The following is a 19720-nucleotide window of genomic DNA, read 5'->3' as shown; positions in this document are numbered from 1 at the left end:
TGCCTTTGGCTCAGGTCATGATCCCAGGGTCTTGGGACTGGGGATCCCGCATTGGGCTCTCTGCTCAGCACGGAGCCTGCTTCCCTTTCTCTCTCTCTCTCTGCCTGCCTCTCTACCTACCTGTGATCTCTGTCTGTCAAATAAATACATAAAATCTTAAAAAAAAAAAAATTTGGTTGCTGGGGAAGAAGGGTCGGCAACTTTGGGGAAGTGAGAATATATATTGTTCATAAATGTCATTATTATTTAAAAAATGCATTTTTGATCCAAATGACATGGGAGAAAATGGTTTCAGGTAATGAAATTTGAGGGACAAAAATATGGAGAGCAAGTGGTCAAAATTAGGAAAACTACTGTTAATACTTTTAAAAGGGAAAGAGAATAAATAATGATGCAAAGAACCTAGAGAAAGTATTAGCACTTTATTGAATCATTTGTTCTTAAGATTTTTTAATTGTTAAGAAAAGCTATTCACATAATAACAAATATATAATTGCTATTAGAAATTATGCAAATATCTACTTGCATAATTTTATCCAGGTAATTAAAATAACTCATAGGAAACCACCCTTGGCTCTCCAGTTCAAGTTTCCCCTACCCTTCAGCTGTCCAATTCAAGGGAACTGGGGTTAACTATCAGTAAACTTCTTACAGATTTTTTTCCTGCATGTATCTACCCACATACCCTTTGTGATTCCAAAAATACCCATATTATATTCTACATCTTTATTTTGAACTTAATTATGGATCAGGAATGTCTTTCCAGGTCAGTTCATTTACTTTGTATATCTGCATACCATTTTATAGAATGGAGGCATTATTATTTATGTAATTATTTGCTTACTGAAGAACATTTAGATTGTTTCATATTTTCTGCCCTTTCAGAAAATATTTATACATATATGTATAGTGTTTAGTTCATTATTTCTGTGTCAGACTCCAAATCACCTTCCCCGAAAGATTATACCTATTTTGACTACAACTGTTTTGCTTCACAACTCTGCATATTATTAATTTTTAAAATAATTTTGGCCTATTTAAAAATTTGTTTTAATTTGTATTTTCTTTTTATTAATGGTCCTGAACATTATTTATATCATGCTTTGGACATTCATATTTCTTCTAATTGCCAGATTAAATTATCTTCCTATTTATTTTATTAGGTAGCTTCTTGCTGTTTTGTAGAAACTCTTTGTATATTGGATGTGTTTATTTTCACTTCCTAGTCTGCCATTTGTCTTTTAACTTTGTTTATGGTCTCTTTCCTTATAGAACAGGAATTTAAATTTTCATGTGTAGTTAAATGTGTCAACTTTTTCCTGTGTGAGTCCTTGGGTTTTTGCCTTGCCTAGGAAAGCCTTTCTACCCTAAGTCTATAAAAACCATCTATCTCTATAAGTATAGTATGTTACCACTCTGTTTCTTTAAATGTATTTCTTAATCCACAAGGAATTGATTTAATTCTAATTCTAATAAAATAATAAAAATTTTAGGTAGAAATTCTCTTCAAATAGTTACAGAACATTAAAACAAGGAGCAATAAAAAGCTGAGGTTTAAAAAGAAAAAATAATTTAGACAAACCTGATTTTCTTTCTTGATAAAAATAACTAAATTAGTGGGTAAGGGAAGGCAAGGTATGTAATAAATTTAGATCTCTGACATACATTGTCTCCATAAATCTTTCATAAAAAATTAATTCAAATTGGCTTTGAGATGAACACTGTCAACGAATTGAAAACTGCCTGATGGACCATAAACAACAGAAATAATAATAGCATTGATGTCTCCAGCCATAGGGAGGAAGAAACGAATGCCACACCAAGATCAATGATAGATCTGGATTCACAAAGCTTTTATATTAATGATCTAGAAGGAAGGAAGAAAGATGATATAATCATTAATTTAACAAATGTCACTAAACTGAAAAGTGTGCTCCACACATTTGAAAGCCTTATTATAGAAGACTGTTGTGAAGGATAGAAATGCAATGGGACATCCCATTAAGAATTGACTTGGAGCCAAATCGACGGCCATTTTTCTATCCAGTTAGTTCAGCCAAATCACACTATAGCGACCACTTGGTAACAGACTAGAGACAAATTCATTCAGTTCAAGGTAGCAGAAAGAGAGCAAACCCTCCATAAGCAGGGCAGTTAGGGATATTCAGAAGGGAGAGGGAATGGGGATATAGGCACTGAAGCAGTGGGAATATCAAGTGTCCATCTCGGCTCCCATGAGATTCCAGCATGGCGGAAGCCATGAAATCTGCCAGTGTCTGAATGTTGTGATAGAAAAATAAACAAAACACAAACCAATAATGATAATTAAAGGTGACTGAACTGGTTTAATGGAACAGTCAGAGAAGCATAAGAAAGTGTTAACATTAAATTCACATAACATTTTAATGTTTACAAAACACTTCCCCATAGACCATTTGATTAATACCCTGAGGCAGTCAGGATAGGTATGATTACCGGATCCATAGTCCTCCTGAAGCTAAGTAGGATCAAGAAAATTGCCAAGGATTTCAGAGTTACTCGACAGAGGGTCTGCTATTTCTACTACACCTACTCATACCTCTTATTTTTATTTTTGTTTTTTTAAAGAGTTTATTTATTTCTTTGACAGAAAGAGACACAGTGAGAGAGGGAGCACAAGCAAGGGGGGTGGGAGAGGGAGAAGCAGACTTCCTGCTGAGCAGGGAGCCAGATGTGGGGCTTGATCTCAGGACCCTGGGATCATTACCTGAGCAGAAGGCAGTTGCTTAACAACTGAGCCACCCAGGCGCCCTACTCATACCTTTCAAAGCAATTCAGAGAGAAGTGCAATCAGGTTTGGACATAGGCAAAAATCATAATCCACAAACTTCCTTTCAAAAGAAAAGCAGACTCTATCTTTATGAGACAAAGACTTTCCACAAACACTGAATATACTCAATCCACTCAATGTGTTCTTTGGCCTCAAATCTGCATACCTTGTTCCTGCCTTTGTTCCTTCCTTCTTTCTTATTTCTTCCTTTTTGTCCCCCCCATGATCCTTGTTCTCAAAAACAATGGGAATATGGGAAGGGACTCAAGTGAGTAAGAATATTTAAGTACCTGGATTAACAATATTTCTGGGAAGATTTCGACTTCTCCTCCATAATGGCAATGGGAGACTTTTTTTTTCCGCAAGTGCCTAAGCCCAGGACGCCCTTACTTTGGGGTTAACATGAATGTCCCCATGCCCCCTGCATAGTAATATCCATTCTCCACATGGGCACTGCTCCACCATAGATATACAATCCAGATATACAATCCGGTTAGTCTGCCAACATGGTTGTTTGCAAATGACGGCCCCCTTCAGGTAGTCCGAATGAAACATTTCATCAGAAGAATGTTATTTTTATGTTAAGACACTTACGTCATGATGCCTTGCAGCTGTTGGTTTCCTTTTTTGTAATACTTGCTTACCATTGTGTAAATACAGCACAAACGTGTGTGTGTGTGTCCAAGTGGATAGATCAATCAGTACAGTTTTCAGCCAAATATATTACTAGAAAAGCCCAGTTAATGTTTCTTAAACATAAGTTAAATTGATTATGTGCAACAATACTGCATTGCTAGAGGAGATGAAATGACCTCATCAAAAATGTTTGAGAAGGTGTCAAACTTATCCATGTTAAATTTCGAAATTTAACTGTGAAAAGCTCTCTAGCTAGCCATCTGTTTATCTAGTTCCTCCTATACATAATCAAATTTCTTTCAAACAGGAACTCTTACATTGACAGAGTAAATGAGTCCAAATATTTGGCTTAATAGATTTTCACTGTAATGAATCAAATAAAATTAATCTTTTAACTGAAGTAAGGTTTACATTTGTCTGTTTGAGCTACAATATTTTTGAAGGATATTCATAATATTTTGTACACTATCGAAAGCATATCTACTTTTATTTGTATTACTAGCAGCTGGCTGTGTATATAATTGTAGATGAGAAATGTTTTTAATTAAGATATCATCTCAAAGTTGTAGTGGATTTTAATTGTATTTATAAAAAGGATCAAAGTTTGTGAAAAGACACTTCAGAAACATTTTAATTCATCAAAGTGTTAAGTATACATAATTCTGTTGTGTGCATTAAATTTGAGGGAAATGATTTGGTTTCAGATGGTCATTTCAAGTTCAGAAGGCCTAAATAAGACATTCTGAAAGACTGTGCCATGGAGAAGACTATTAAACAGAGAAAGCAGAAGCCTAATTGAGAAAAGTGGGGAAGATTATTTACTAATGTTGATTGGTAAAATTTGATGAGTTATTAGCAGCAGTAATATCTCAACACATCATCATCTCCCATTTGTCTACTTTCTGCTATATATGGTAAGTAGTATCCACAAAAAGCAAGTGAAGAGAACTGTTTTTGCTGAAAACACCCACACTTGAAAAAGAAATCTTTTGGCGATTAAAGTATCTCAATAGTATTCAGTACTTGGGTTTCACTAGTCAATTAATTCCTGAGAGCCTGAGGTATTTATAAAGTTACAGTATCTCTGGCATAAAATGACTAAATAAAATCCTGATTTAGAAATTAAGCTGTGGTTATTTTCTTCTTTCAAATTATGTACTTATGACAAATTAAGGAATTATGTTTTATCATGTCCTTAGAATAACAACTATATCTGCCTCTGTAAAAACTATGTGTATGTAAATAAAACATACAAACTTCTATTTACAAATAACTAGCTTCCAGGATAGTGTCTGACAACTTTTAATGATCATAAATTTCCAGCTCACGTTTTGTAATCGTAATCAATTTATTATTGAAATAATTTTGGAGACGTAAAATTGTCTCATCCTTGAATATTTATTTCATATTCAGCATTTAAGTATTACGGTCATCCACCTCAGTATTCTCCTTATTGCCAGGAGATGGCGCTGTGGGTTTTAAATCGCCGCCCTAAAATCCCAAAGCCAAACTAAAATCTCTGCGGTGTTTCTTAATTGGTGACACAAGGCAAGCCCTGAAATTGTCCATCCTTTTTTGTGCAAACAATTTTTCTCTTAAAAATGTTTTCCAACGTTCGATGAAGGTATGGTTCCAGGGAGGAAACACGTGTAACACGAATAAGTAAATCAGCCCTTAGGGAATGCAGCTGAATGCAGGAGTGTGCCCCAACTAACCAAGAGGGGAGTGAACTCTCAGAAACTCTTCAGTAGCCTTCCTCTATCTCCTTCTGAAACCCCGCGTTCTCTGGGGTCTCTTCAGTGACTGGCAAGCGCCAAGCTTTTACGCGTGCCTTCCCGGGCCCCTCCCTTTAACAGTTCCCACACTCGGAGAGCTCGGGAGCCAAATGAGCCCTCGGTGGCGGAGGTAGGGAACCTACCTGCGCGCCCCCGTGGGGTGCACAGTCATACTGAAAAAAACTGTTTCTCCGGATTCTCTGAGGTTCCAACAGTCTTGAGGGTCAACCTCTTTTCTTTAGAGTAAAGAAAAAGAAAATCTTCCCGGAAGAACTTAGATCAACAGGTTTCAACTTTTCCACGAAGTTCTTGGAATTGACACGCACTTCGGGACAATTGCAACGCCGGGGCCCTTGGCGCGCTGCCAGGAATGTTCCAGCGCCCATGGTCCCAGCACCCTCGCTGCCCTCTTCATTCGCCCCGCCAATCCCCAGGACACCCGTGGAACCACAGTGTGGCTCTGCAGGTGAGCTGTGTAGGACCTGGCGAAGAAGGGGAGAAGATACTGACGACAAAACGACACCGGCAGGCTTGACTGGGGGAGCTTGATGGGCTTGAATCTTTCAGCCGCGGATTGGATCCCGCTTTCCCAAACGCCGCGAGGTGCTGGACGATCAACTTCAGCTGTGCAGGCTTCAAGCTGACCCAGGTGCCACTGGACAGCACTGGGCGGGCGAAGGGCAAGGGTAGGAAAATGAATCTTCAAGGTCAGCGTGCCTCTGATTGGCGCTGGGGGGCACGCCCCGCTTCCGCGCGTCGGCCACTGTCCTGGAGGGCTCGGAGAGAGCACTTCCCGGCGGCCTCCCTGGAAGGAACCGCGCTGGGTTCCCTGCGGTTCCCGTCACGTGCGACCTTCCAGACAGAACTCCTCCAGACCAGCGCAGCCCTGAGAGGGTTCCCTTCACTCTCCAGGAAATTTGCTTTTCCAGAGCAGCTCCCAAGCCAAAGTTCATGCACTCTTGACAAACTTTGCTTTTACTTTTTAGAATGTTCTCTCACACAAATAGGACAATTTTCCCCTTTAGGAAACACACACAGATACCCAAATCCCAGTATTCAGGGGTTCTCCTAACTTTTAAAATCTCGATAAGTAAACTATTTATTAGGACTATAGAAATAACAAAAACTCCTGGGTTTGCTTTTTAAAGTAGATTAGATTGTGTTCTGTTCTTTATTTAGGGTCCTATTTCAAATCTCAGGCAAATGCTAAAAAGATGATCACCAAGACTTTTAATTATGACCTAAGAAAATTAGTTTGGTCTGAAGTTCAATGCTCTAAATTTCACTGCTGTGATGGTTGCTGAATATTCTAGAATGCTTTTAAAGCTATAAGTATGTTCCCTCCTGCTGTAACAAAACTGTTTTTTGCACAACATGCTCTGGCGTTTGGAAATTTGGTATCCAACACTCTGCAGAGAATGTTCCCTGTCCGGATGTGTTGTGGACAATGAACCTCACAGCGCCAAACTGGGCAGCACATGGGAGCCCTATTGGGTATTGGTGATAGACGCCCACCGGCCCTTTCCCGGGGGCAGAGTGGCCTGAGCCCCCTCCACTCTGCTGCGAGTGTCCCCCTGTCTCCTGTCCCCCAATTGCTTTGGTAATTCACAGCGATCGTCTCTGAAGCTGCACAGAGTCCCAGTATTTAGTTTTCAATGCATCATTCTCAAGGGGTCATCTGTGGGTCATGAATTTTCACAGCCAGCCAATTTCCTACCCTTTCTTTCTGAGCAGCCAGAAGGTGTTTATTTTGATTTGTTCAGTGCTACCTTTCCAATTTGCTAGTTGCTTCCGGACCTCTTTCCCAGCCTCTTGGCGGAATAAAGTTCAAGTATAGTTATCCATAGCTCCTCCAGCCAGAGGGCACCAAGTGAGCAACTGAGGACAGTCCTTTGCAGGTAGAAACCAGGCGGCGGGATCCTACTCAAGTGAGGGGAGGGAGCCTAGGAGGTAACTTAGGGTGGCGACGATTAAACCAGGTAACGAGACACCAGGCAGATGTGTTTTCATCGTCTTATAAGATAAATGCAGTGTTAAGTGCCTGACAACTTCCCAGAAGCAATCAGCAAAAGTTTACGAGTGCATAAACCTCAAAGACCATTCCCGGACGGTTGTTATAAGGCCCACATTTAGAGCTTCTATAAATTCTCCAGCAGTTTCCCAAAGCTAAGTTTCCTGTGACTACTAAGCAGCCACCTCCTCCGGGGAGACCGGGGGGATTTTCTTGAACTACCAAAGAGAGAGGTTTGGGGCTCCAACCGAGTGAACTATAGTTGCGGAAAAGTTTGTTCTAGAAGTTTGGATGGCCAGGGAGAGCAGGGAGATGGAAGACAGGAGGGAGGTGCTCTCTGGCGCTGAGTTATGTGGTATCGGCGAAGGACCAGGGTCCCGCGAGGGTCCGAGGTCTAGCCAGGGCAGAGCCCCTCCAGTGGGGCTCCAGCTCGGCCATTACAGCCCTGCGAAGCACGGCCCATTTTGGCAGCCGGTAGCTAAGCCCGAGCTCCTACCGGACCCGGGCGTGCTGGATCCTTCGCCCAACTAGTGCCCACTGAGGGGCCATCAGGAATGCTGGCGTCGCACGGAAAATCCGGCCCGCTCAGTTAGGCAGGGTAGCTGGGAAAACCGTGTGAGACATCTGGGGACGTATAGCCTGTCCGGCCAGAGCCACGACGGCGCCAGCCTCAGCCCTTCGGGAAGTGACCAGAGGACTTTGGTAAGTTACTGTCAAGCACAAGGGACTCACCTATGTTTATAGTGAAATCTTTGTTTATGATCCCAGTGAAAACAAAGCTGCTAATTGAAAAACAATAACAGGAGCGTGTCTTTAGCTTCCTAAAGGGAGAGGTTAACAGCTGCGAGAGCCAGGGGAGGGAGATTGGGAGGCAAGTGGCAAGCGAGAGGCCGCCCTGCACGTAAACGTGCTTCTAAGTCCCCAGTGAGACACGTGGGCCGGCTCAAGCCTTCCAGAACCACCCGCCTGGGTCCTGGGCTGGATAGCTTCCCGCAGCCCGCTAGCTTTTTCTCAATCTTTGGATTCCAGTGAATCTGAAGGCGCGAAAGTAACCCACGACTGCGTAGTATTTCTGTCCCCAGGAGACTGAATCTCAGGCAATTATTCTGGAAAGATACCGCTGGGCCCCTTTTCATTCTTTCCAGGTGAAAATGCAGACGCCCCTGTGTCGTCCTCACCCCTCCTTTATGAAATAAGGCGCCCAACTGTTCTGATATTACCATTCAAAAACAGGTTCTGTGGCGAACCTCATTTGTGAATCTATTACAGAGATTAATAGATTATTTCTCCTTTTTCAACTAATTCTCAGTGGGGAAATTTAACCATATGGTAAGGAGAGAATTAGAATTTCATCACATTAGAGCAAAATGTAATGAAAAGAGTCCAACACCTGGGGCCAACTCTGAAAGCCACAATTAAAAGGTTTTTAATGAAACCAGAGAAACCAAAAATTTCATAGGCTTCAGTAATTCTGCCACATAAGAAAGATTTATTGGAGATGTTGGGAAATATTGTTTTTACTTATGTCATAAGGATGAAAACCAGCCCCTAAATACCATGTGCTCCCAGATGGAACTCAGGAGCAAGAGGACCGCGTGTACCAGTTCTCATCCGGAAAGGAGCACTGGTTTTCACAGCTCTCCCCTTCTAGCCCTCCAAGAACAACCGAGGCAGATCCAGAGGTCCCTGAATGGCTTCCTAACTGTCGGTTATGTTTTGGAGTAAATAAATACGCACAGATGCCCCCCTTGGTGTGTGAGAGGGTTTGACTCCTGGTGGAGTTGGCTGTTCTGAAACAACTGGATTTTAATCTTGAGGAAAGTTTGAGAAATCAGTTTCCTCCCGTTTAGGAAATCGTATGCTTCATAATCACCATCACTGTCGCAGTTATTTGGAGACCGCTGCAAACGCACCCCTTCCTTTTTTTTTTTTTTTTTTTTTTTTTATCTAATGGGCTGTATAATCAAGTTGCTCTCCATTTTCCTTTTTTTTTTTTTCCCCCTTCCCAATCCGGATAGGAAATGGGCAGTGGGCGTGCGGGTGGAAATAAGGCAGTGTGTTCAAGGGGGACGACTGCTTTGCTCTCTTCCTGAGAATCCTGGGTGAATTTTGGGCAAGCCAGCGGGACACTACTTCCCCCCGAAACTCCCATCACCAAATCCGGATGAGAGTCATTCTACGAACAGGGGTGGAGTATAATTCTCGCCCGCAAGGGTAATTTAGCACAAGATGAGACAGCAGTGGCGAGGGAAGGGCAGTGGGGGTGGGGTGCGGCGGATGGGGGCGTCTGCTTTTCCCGGGACTCCCAGGCTTTGCCGCCGATCTACAATTTGCTGAAGGAGCAAAGAACATCCTCGGCTCTAAGTAGGGCTTTTAGTGTGCTCATTGATGAGTGAAAGTCGCCACACATGTCAAGCTAAAGGCAGTTGTTGGGTTACTAACAGGACCCAGCGCCTTGCAAACATATGCGCTAAGCTGTGTATACAGATGGCACGCAGAATAATGGAGCCGGCGCCTTTTATAAAGCTCTAGCTGCTGCCTGTCTTCAGACCTGGGAAATGAAACTATTCAGACTCGCGGCCAGATAGCGCCTGCGATTGTTTGTTACCGTTTTAATCCTATTAATTAAAACGTTAACCTGATTGGGTAGAAAGCGCTGTCCCAACAGGCGAGTCTTCTTCACAATAACCTACTCAGAGATAATGATGTAAAAGACTCCCCCGTCTGTGGCGGCGGCTGGTTGATGGGTCCGGAAATCTCTTGAAGGTGAATCCAAGCAAGATAAACGGTGCGGAGAGGCGGCGCGGGGCTGGGCTCAGAGCGGCGGCGGCAGCGGCGGCGGCTCCACTCCCTCCGCGCCCACCCTCCCACCATGCGGGGCCGCGGCCCATGGTGAGCCCCAGCAGCCAGCACCATCGGCTGGAGACGAAGAAGAAGAAGAAGAGGAGGCGGAGAGCGCGGGGGAAGGCGAAAAAGAAAAAGAAGGGGAGAGGGCTGCCAGCAGCACCGGGACCGACGCGCGCACCAGCCCAGGAGCCCGGCTCGGGCGCGTCTGCGGAGCCGCCTGACTCCCCAGCCGAGGCGGCGGCGGCCGGCGCGGCGGGCCGGGGCTGTGCGCCGGCGCCGGACCATGGAGCGCGGGCTGCACCTCGGCGCGGCCGCCGCGGGCGAAGACGACCTCTTTCTACACAAGAGCCTGAGCGCCTCCACCGCCAAGCGCTTGGAGGCGGCTTTCCGCTCCACGCCCCCGGGCATGGACCTGTCCCTGGCGCCGCCGCCCCGAGAGCGCCCGGCGTCGTCCTCCTCATCGCCCCTGGGCTGCTTCGAGCCGGCTGACCCCGAGGGGGCAGGGCTGCTGCTGCCACCGCCTGGGGGAGGCGGTGGCGGCGCGGGAGGCGGTGGCGGCGGCGGCGGCGGCGGGGTGGGCGTCCCCGGGCTGCTCGTGGGCTCTGCCGGCGTTGGGGGCGACCCTAGCCTGAGCAGTCTGCCGGCCGGGGCCGCCCTGTGCCTCAAATACGGCGAGAGTGCGAGCCGGGGCTCGGTGGCCGAGAGCAGCGGCGGCGAGCAGAGCCCCGACGACGACAGCGACGGCCGCTGCGAGCTGGTGCTGCGGGCCGGAGTCGGCGACCCGCGGGCCTCCCCGGGCGCGGGAGGCGGCAGCGCCAAGGCGGCCGAGGGCTGCTCCAACGCCCACCTCCACGGCGGCGCCAGCGCCCCCCCGGGGGGTCCCGGCGGCGGCGGCGGCGGGGGTAGCAGCAGCAGCGGCGGCGGCGGCAGCGGTAGCAGCAGCAGCAAGAAATCCAAAGAGCAGAAGGCGCTGCGGCTCAACATCAACGCCCGGGAGCGCCGGCGGATGCACGACCTGAACGACGCGCTGGACGAGCTGCGCGCGGTCATCCCCTACGCGCACAGCCCCTCGGTGCGGAAGCTCTCCAAGATCGCCACGCTGCTGCTCGCCAAGAACTACATCCTCATGCAGGCGCAGGCCCTGGAGGAGATGCGGCGTCTTGTCGCCTACCTCAACCAGGGCCAGGCCATCTCGGCCGCGTCGCTGCCCAGCTCCGCCGCCGCGGCGGCGGCGGCCGCTGCCCTGCACCCGGCGCTTGGCGCCTATGAGCAGGCTGCCGGCTACCCGTTCAGCGCTGGGCTGCCCCCGGCCGCCTCCTGTCCGGAGAAGTGCGCCCTGTTTAACAGCGTCTCCTCCAGCCTCTGCAAACAGTGCACGGAGAAGCCTTAAACACCCCCCCCCCTCACCCCGGAAAATACAAGACCGACCCAAAAGCTAGAGGAAAGTGAAAAGCTGCCCCCTCTTCCCTTTTTATTTTGGTCCTCTCGTAGTTGTGAAACACTTGCAAAGCAAACAAAGCAGAGGCGAGAACTGAGGAGAAGTATCAGAGACAAACGGGACTTTTAGCCTTGACATCCCCAGAATCTCCGTCTTTGGGGTGGGGAGGGAGGGAGGAGGGAGGTGGAGTTGGGATGAAGTATGGATGTCTTTTTTTTCTCAGAAAAGTGGCAACTTTGGTGGCAGCCTAGACCGCAAGGGAGTTTAAGAAATAAGTTGGGAAGTAGTCGCTTGGTTATTAAGCGTGGAGATTATTTATTCAATGGCAAAATACTAATCCTACTAATAATTGTGAATTTGGCTAGTGCTGAGGGGCAGAGGAGGAGTCCGGGTTGGGTGGCTTGTGGGACGGAATATTCATTCAGACAAATCAGAAAGGGCACTTGAAAATAAATTTTGATTCTGAGCCAGGAGAAAAACTTGAAATGTAGACTTATTTAAAGTGGGGGGAAAAAACCAGAAAGAGACACATTGCTATGAAAAGACTTGTATTTTTTATTGTCTCTGAACTTTAATCCTGTGAAAACGCTCAAAAGTTTTGGCAAGAGTGATATAAAAAACTGACTGTGGCTGAAAGAATTGCATTTAAAAATATTTATGTGCACCTTGTTACTTTTCACTCTGCAATGATGTATTAACAATTCATGGTATTTATTTGTTATTCTTCAATGACCCTTCCACATCAACAATATTTATCATGTGTTAAGGTCATGGGTCTTATGTGCAGATTTTTTTAATGCCTCTAAAATTCTGTTTTATAGATTAACTTATACTGTGTGCCAAGTGTTTAAAAGGTTTATTTGCCAACAAGTATGAAGAGACATATTGATGTATCTGAGCTGCTTAGGTTTATCAAAGGTCACCTGGATATTTTCAGTTGCATCATCCCTGTATTTAAATTGAGCTTTAATAAATTGCTTCAGTCCAAAAATTACAGGAAAGGTGTATTCTTAATTGATGAATGAATTGATCTCTTTTTTTGAAAGGGGACTCCTTTGCATTCTAAAAGGGAAAGACATCACAGCAATAGATCCTATAAGTAAGAACATGCTAAGCAAATATTTTTCCAGGCTGTGCTGTGCATTTTTAAAAGGTCTAATTTAATTGCTTTTAATATATATGTACATATATAAGTTATTTTAACTGTGGAGAATTATTTAAGTTAAAAGACTGGTTTGATTTGCCTATGGTGTGAAATCCTTTGTTATTTTTCTAAAAAAAATAAAATTTAAAAAGAAATAAAACTAAGGAAGAGCGAGAAGCTATTTACCCAAAGTGAGCTTTCAGTTTTAGTTTGCATGGCTGTTTGCCTGCCTTTCTGTCCTATGAAAATCAAGAAAACCTTTTTTTAAAAAATGGAGTCCTGCTATTTTCCACTCCTTGCAGATAATACAAATTCAGTTTGTCAGGTTGGATGGCGAGTTGGGAGCTATGATGGATCTATTGGCGGGTTTTGGATGTGTAAAGAATGATATATATCTTAAATAGGTCAATCAGACTATGACAGCTATGTACGACCATTTGTATGTGTATCTATGTCAGAAAGAATCTTTATTAAAATATTTTGATCAAACATTTTATTATGCTGTGCTTTGTGGAAGGAGCAATCACCTCTCTTCTGTGTTACTCTTTGCTTGAAAGGTAACAAAAAAGAAAGGAGTTTCAGAGAAGGTAGAACTAAAGTTTTGGCAGGGATACACAATTAAGAGTATTCACTTGTTTACTTGTTAATAGGACGATGGCTGGGCCTGGTCATTGGGAGAGAAATAAATGGGGTCACTGGTGAGACCCAGAGGAGATCCAGAGTTCCCATCTGCTGGCATGAACTTTGAAGGCCACGCTGCCCCTGCAATTCTTCCTCCCACTTGTATGGTATTGTTAACCATGCCAGGGCCTATCAAAGAGGGTAAAGTTTTTTAAAGAGTTTTAATAAAAATTTATATCTCTAACTGTCTGAAAGCCAAGGAAAAGAGATGGATTTGGATTCAATGAGAATGGATTTTACTGTGCCTTTCCACTTTTTTGGTAACAGGAGAATCAGCCAGGCTTAATTATAAGTGTAAACAATGCCCATAGAGATTTTCAAAACTTACTAGTGTGGCTTGTTAGTGACATTTTCAAGGATAATACGGGGATTGGGTTGAGAATTGATTCTATTAAAGAATGAATAGGCTTGCATTTGGACCTTAATAATGTCTTCAATTATAGAAGGCTTGATTTTTCATGTGGTGGAGGTTTTAGAGATGGTGGCGATGGCGATGGTGGTGGTGGAGTGAGAGTGTTTCTTCTGTAGGCAGTCTGCTACATGCATTTTTGTCTGCATAGCCTCAGCTCATAATGATATCCCTAAATGACATCAAACTTAGTGGGGGGTGAGGGAGGATATTTTCTGCTCCACTTGCCATCAAAAAAGATTAATCAGAACCTGTAACTTTTCAGAAAACATAACAGCAAAGGGCCTTGAAGCTGGAGCCCTCCCAGTCAGGGAGTGGGGGCAGAGGGAGGGAACAGACTAGGGCAGCCCCCGGGCAGGAAGAGACCGTCTCTCAGCATTTACCAGACAAAGCCTGGGTGCGTCTAATTATGATTATTAAAACAATTTCCATGACGATGTCTAATATTATGTTAATTTGAAAACAACTGTGTATGAAAACTGTCGACTATAATACCTAAATTCATTTAATGAAACACATCGTTAAGGCAATTAAACCTCCTGGATGTGATTAAGAAACATAATTACGACACTGTTCTGCGCCATAATTGGGTGTCTTTAATCAAGGGGTAAAGTGATCAGCAACACAGCCATTAGTTTGTATTGTTCTGGCCCTGCTGTCCATCATTCTGATTAGGAATTAACCACAGCCACCATCAGTTGAATTTTTTTCTTTTTTGCATATTAGCATTATAGGGTATACACTTGCTCAAGATTTACTGCTTAATATTTCTCCTTATTTAGAGGACCTCCTTGAAATACTTACTCTGTAACCTCTGTACTGTTCAACTATTATTAGAAATTGTACAAATAACAAAGCTTGGACTTCAGGAGGAAAAGAAATGCTCGTCCTTCCTTCACTCTTTAAAAATTTAGTCTTCAGTCTTACTCCTGAAAGAGGCTTGGAATGGTTGGGAAAGGGAGAGCGTGTTGAGAATGTCAGGTGAATGTGCACAATTATTAAAAATAGCAGGGTTAATAATATTTATTCTCATGTTGGTCATTTAAGACAAATCAATTCTCTTTCCCAATCCAGGAGTGGGCCAGCGTTTGTTTCTAGGAATAAAGATAGGACATCTGAAAGGAACGGGAGGGGTTTCCGAGATTTACTTAGGTGGCCCTCCATAGGGCCTCAAACTTTTCAAAGTTTCTTCAGCAGCAGCTTTTAGAGAAGGAAGCCGATGGTTGGAGAAACAGCTCTTCCCCCACCTGGCGAACCCCCGGCGCCGTCTCCTTGCTGAGATTTGAGTCCTGAATTGCGGCCCACTCTGAAAAATTGGCCCCCACACTTGTGGGCCCCAGAAATACTTCCAGACCCGAGCATGCACATCGGGCCCCAGAGGCTGAGCAGCAGGGGCTGCCTTGTGGTCTTGCGGAACTGTCCTGTGGCCCGAGCCGACAGGCTGGCGGGTAAGCCGGAGGCGTACCAGACCGCCAGAGCACCTTGCCCCGCCTCGGAGCCCGCTCCACACCCACCGCACCTCAGGGCGCTTTTCGCGAGCGGTCCCGCCGGGAGCCATCCTGCTACATCCGGCCTGTTAGGGAACAGAAAGTAGACATATGAGGCGGAGCAAGGATCCCACTTGGGTCCCACTTGGCCTTCTATTCCACCGGTTTGCTTCTCTAATTTCTCTCTAATTTCAATTGTCTTCTTTACATTTTAATTCCTACTTAGGTCCCCTCTCCAGTTTGACACTAGGACCTACAGAAACGTCGGACCTCTTTCTGGACTCCTACAGGACCAGCAGCTGATCATCTCTGAAGATCTTGCTAGTTACCCCCGGTATCTCCTCCCCACCCTGTGTGTGTGTGTGTGTGTGTGTGTGTGTGTGTGTGTGAGCGTGAGCGCGCGCACTCTGTGGTGCATTCTCCACTCTCCGCAGCTGGGCATCTCCCCAAGATCCTGTGTTGAGCTTAAATTCTTCTCCCTTCTATCCCACTCACCACCCATCCCTACTGCCGGCAGCTCACCAGGGAGGGCCCAGGCTCACAGGTTACCCTTCTCCACGCACTCTTGGTCTTGGACTCTGGAACCGAACCTTTCCACGGGCCCCGGACCCCAAGATTGCTCCAGCATGAGTAGCACCGACTTTTCCAATGTAATGACTTATGAAAGATATAATCATGTGTTAAATTGAATCCTCCGTTTAACTGTTAATGGTGTGCTTTGGGCACATTTACGTATTAGATGCTATGGTAACTAATTACCACTAGGAAAAAGGATAATGCACTTCCCAGACTTTGAAAAATAATGATGAGAGTTCACTTGCCGGCTCGCAGCACACGGTGGCGGCTCCGCCGGGTGGAGCGTCAGAGTGAGTGGAGACCCGAAAGTGTGCTCCTGGAAGGCAGGAGGTAATGAATCCTGGTCAGAGGAGTCTCCTTACCAAAGCCTTTAATGAAACTGTGCTTCAGTTGGGGGAAGTGGTGGTGGTGGGGTGTGTGTTGGGGCGGGGGGGGGGGGGGTACCAACTCTACAACAGTGCCTCTAAACAAAATTAAATTGCAAGACGTAAACATCGGAAACATAAATAAGTTTTCTTTTAATTAAAATGCAGGCCAGATTAAATTATCCACGTGCCAAGCAACTTTACATCAATTAACATTTTTTTTGTTGTGTGGGCAAAATAAATGAGCCGGTCTCCTGCGCGCTCTGCGTTGGCACTTATAACTCAGATGCCCCTGGATTTGCCAAGCCAACGAGGTGCAGTTGATTTAAATTTGCCCTTTTAAATCAGACATTGGGCACAGTAGATGGAAGGAGAGGAGGCGAGGAGGAGGGAGGGAACCAGGAGACAATAACTTAAGTTTAAGAGCAAAAACAATTCTCAGGTTAAGAGTCCTTTTCCTTCCGTTGGATCTCTGGCTCTCCTGATCCACGGGTATATGATTACTAGAACCAGGGTTCTCTAGGTTGTGCTGAAAAACCAGGTGTCTGTTTCACTCCAAGGGCAGGGCAAATGCTCGTACTGGGGACCTGGGAGAGCAGAAGGGAAGGAGCCTTTCCCCAACCAGCCAGAGATTGCAGACAGAACATCCACCATACACGTGCCCACCGCGCTGGTCTGCTCGAGCTGCGCCCTGGGAGGCACTTGGTATCCGCAGCCACAGAGCTCCCGTTCTCCCAGTGCTTCCCCTAGACTGGGTTCCCAGCCCCTTCTATGTGAGCAGAAACATCCAGCTTCCAAGTTTCTTGGCACAAAAAGCGAAGTTCAGAGGCTTTGCCTCAAACTCTCTTTCTAGAGGTAGCACTAGGATCGAGTTGTCCCCTGCGCCCCCAAGGCAGGTGGGTTCTCGTCCAGATGCCAGGCTTGTCAGGAACACCCCACAGCCCTGCTAAAACTAGGAATTCTGCAAAAAACGCCCTAGTTTTAAACCTCGAAGAGCTCTTTGCTTCCTAGTAAAGCTGGGAAACTCTTTCTTTGCTTTTCCTGAGGTTTAATTTGGGTTAAATTCTACCACTTTATCTAAATTACTCGTCTTAACAGGATCCAGGAGATTTCTGGACTGTTACAAAATTACCAGGTACCCCTGAGTTCATATGCAAGTGTGTGTGTGACTTTTCTTTCTTTCCCTTCCCCTGTGTTCTCTAATTCTGGCAATATAGAAATACAGATTAGAAACTTTAAGAGAAATAACTAGGCTGGGAAGGTTAGACTGCAAAGGAAAAGAGGATTTTGCAGTGACCCCCTTCCCCACCATATATAATAAGATAGACAAGCCTATCTTACAAGTAAGCCTCTGGGATGCTTTGATGGGGAGTTAGCTTTAATTATGCACACTGTGATATCATTCTCCTTTCCAGCTTGGGAAAGAGTTAATTCTTTCCCAAAGACCATAGTTGCCCTTGTCTTCTCAACCTGATTCAGAGATGCAATAAAATATGAAGCAAATTTATGATCTGTTTCAAGCATTTTATTGCTGTATTTTTAAATTCATATATGCACATATAAGAACTATGATCTGTGAATAATTTGAAATGCTATAGTAGAATGATACATTTTAGATAAAACATAACCATATCTTTATATAATTGTCTCAGATTAAAATAAAAAAGAAAAATAGATTTCTAATGTGGACCAAACTGAAAAACTAATGACAGCCATAAACTGCTAACCAACCATAAATTAACATCTTCATCAAATGCTAAAATGGTATCAGTGGTTATATAAAGCAATTACTATTTCTCCTTATAAGTTTTAGAATAAAGTTCAGGGATATTTAAAGGATCCATTATTTACAAATGCTTCACAATCTTAAAGGTTTCACATTTTATTAGGAGGATGGTTGCAACTCAAATCTGCTGTGTTAATAGAGATGTTTAGAGATGAAAATTTAGATTTAAACATAAAAATGCTTCATGGCCTAAGCTCATTTTATGCATTTATTCTGCTCTGGCAATTACTGAAGAAGTTGGTAGAAGGATTTCTTTGTTAAATATCTTCATCGAGTCTTTGAAAAGAAAAGACAAATAATACCTTATTATAATGGGAGAGAACCAGGTTACATACGTAACTGGTTAAAACATTCAATCATGCCCTGTCTGTTCAAGTAAGTCCAACTACATTTGCCATGTACAGCTTCTCTGCCGAGCTATGGTCAGAATTCTAGCATCAGCCTGAGTCTGTGCCCTCTGTCTGAGATGTCCACAAAAAGAAACGATTTTTCAAACCAGGCCTCCACAGAAACATGAAGAGCCTTGGAGGGGGAAAGGACATCTATCTTTTGAATATCCCACATATCAGGAAGCAGGGGTCAGGGAGTAACTCACTTTAATTTTTTTTTTTTTTTTTGAGAAGCAGCAAGTATATCTATCTTTAAAGTATAGATTTCTCAAGACAGTGAAATTAAATAAAATCTGGAATTACTGAACAAAGTAAACTGTTTTTAAAATTTAGAAAAAAGAAATGTTTTCCAAAAATCATATTCACTTGGATTATAGAGGATCTGCGTGGCATACACAATCAAATTATCTTTGCCCCTCAATTGTTGTTGACACTAGGTTGCCCTACACGGTAGTTATTGTGGATGAACATCTCCAAAGTTCAAGGATTAACTAAAGTCCTCAACTGGCTAAATCCTGGGACCACTCAGAGTTTAACTTTTTGCAAACATTGTTTAATCTGAGGACTTTTTCTGTAGAAATGAATGCTACCTTACAGCTTTTGGCTAAATCTAAAATGAGTTCAAAAGAAAAAGTTTAAAAAATGGATACTTAATTTAAAAACACAGAGAAAATAGTTTATACTTTAAGATTCATTTTAAAAAATCCAAGTGACTCCAAATACTTAAAAAAATTCCATTTAAAGTATAAAACAAAGACATTTGTAAAACTTTAAACATATTCCATAGTTCTTAGAAGTTATGAAGTAAAAGTATATTTCATTTAAACATTAAGCACAAAAGACAGAAGAATTTAATAAAAAATTTGGGTTATTTGTCAGGGAATAATGACATATATTTTATGTTAACTATAATGGCTCGTTCTTAGAAATAAATGTTATATGGAGTAATGTTCTCTTATGAACAAATAAAAATCTCAAACTAATACATGCTTTATGAGTGTTTAAATTTGACTCAATGGAGAATCATTACATATTCATACCTTTACCTGTTATACACCTGTTATTAGATTATAGTTACCTTTACCTCTAGTTTCCTCTATAGGCACAAAACATTATAAGGAGAATAAAATGCTTCATGAGTCTATCTCTAAATATTTACTTTCTGTGTCTGCAATATATCATATCTCTCCTTATAAAAATGAATACATTTAGGAATTGAAAACATAAATTATACCTCAAATAATTAACAGTAAACTATATTAAACCCACTTAAATTATCCAACATAACCCCTAAGTATTTTTTCTATCCAATTATATCTTGAATAGAAAATGCATATTATTACTCACATGATCGTGGCTAATTCTGG

The 19720-nt window shown here is 43.6% G+C and overlaps 1 protein-coding gene across 1 annotated transcript; it reads left to right on the top strand.

Annotated features, from left to right (window-relative positions):
* Positions 1-10308: 10308 nt before the first annotated feature.
* On the top strand, positions 10309-13163 carry BHLHE22 (basic helix-loop-helix family member e22). The gene has a single exon (XM_059166351.1). The coding sequence runs from the start codon at positions 10362-10364 to the stop codon at positions 11466-11468; it is 1107 nt and encodes a 368-aa protein (XP_059022334.1). The 5' UTR covers positions 10309-10361; the 3' UTR covers positions 11469-13163.
* Positions 13164-19720: the final 6557 nt, after the last annotated feature.

This window comes from Mustela lutreola, chromosome 3, assembly GCF_030435805.1.
Source record: "Mustela lutreola isolate mMusLut2 chromosome 3, mMusLut2.pri, whole genome shotgun sequence".
Taxonomy (NCBI): domain Eukaryota; kingdom Metazoa; phylum Chordata; class Mammalia; order Carnivora; family Mustelidae; genus Mustela; species Mustela lutreola.
The sequence above is the reverse complement of the archived record's forward strand: the minus strand, read 5'-3'. Positions and strand labels throughout refer to the sequence as shown.

Coding starts and splice junctions, on each gene's coding strand:
- BHLHE22 (XM_059166351.1), top strand. CDS start 10,362: ATGGAGCGCGGGCTGCACCTCGGCGCGGCCGCCGCGGGCGAAGACGAC.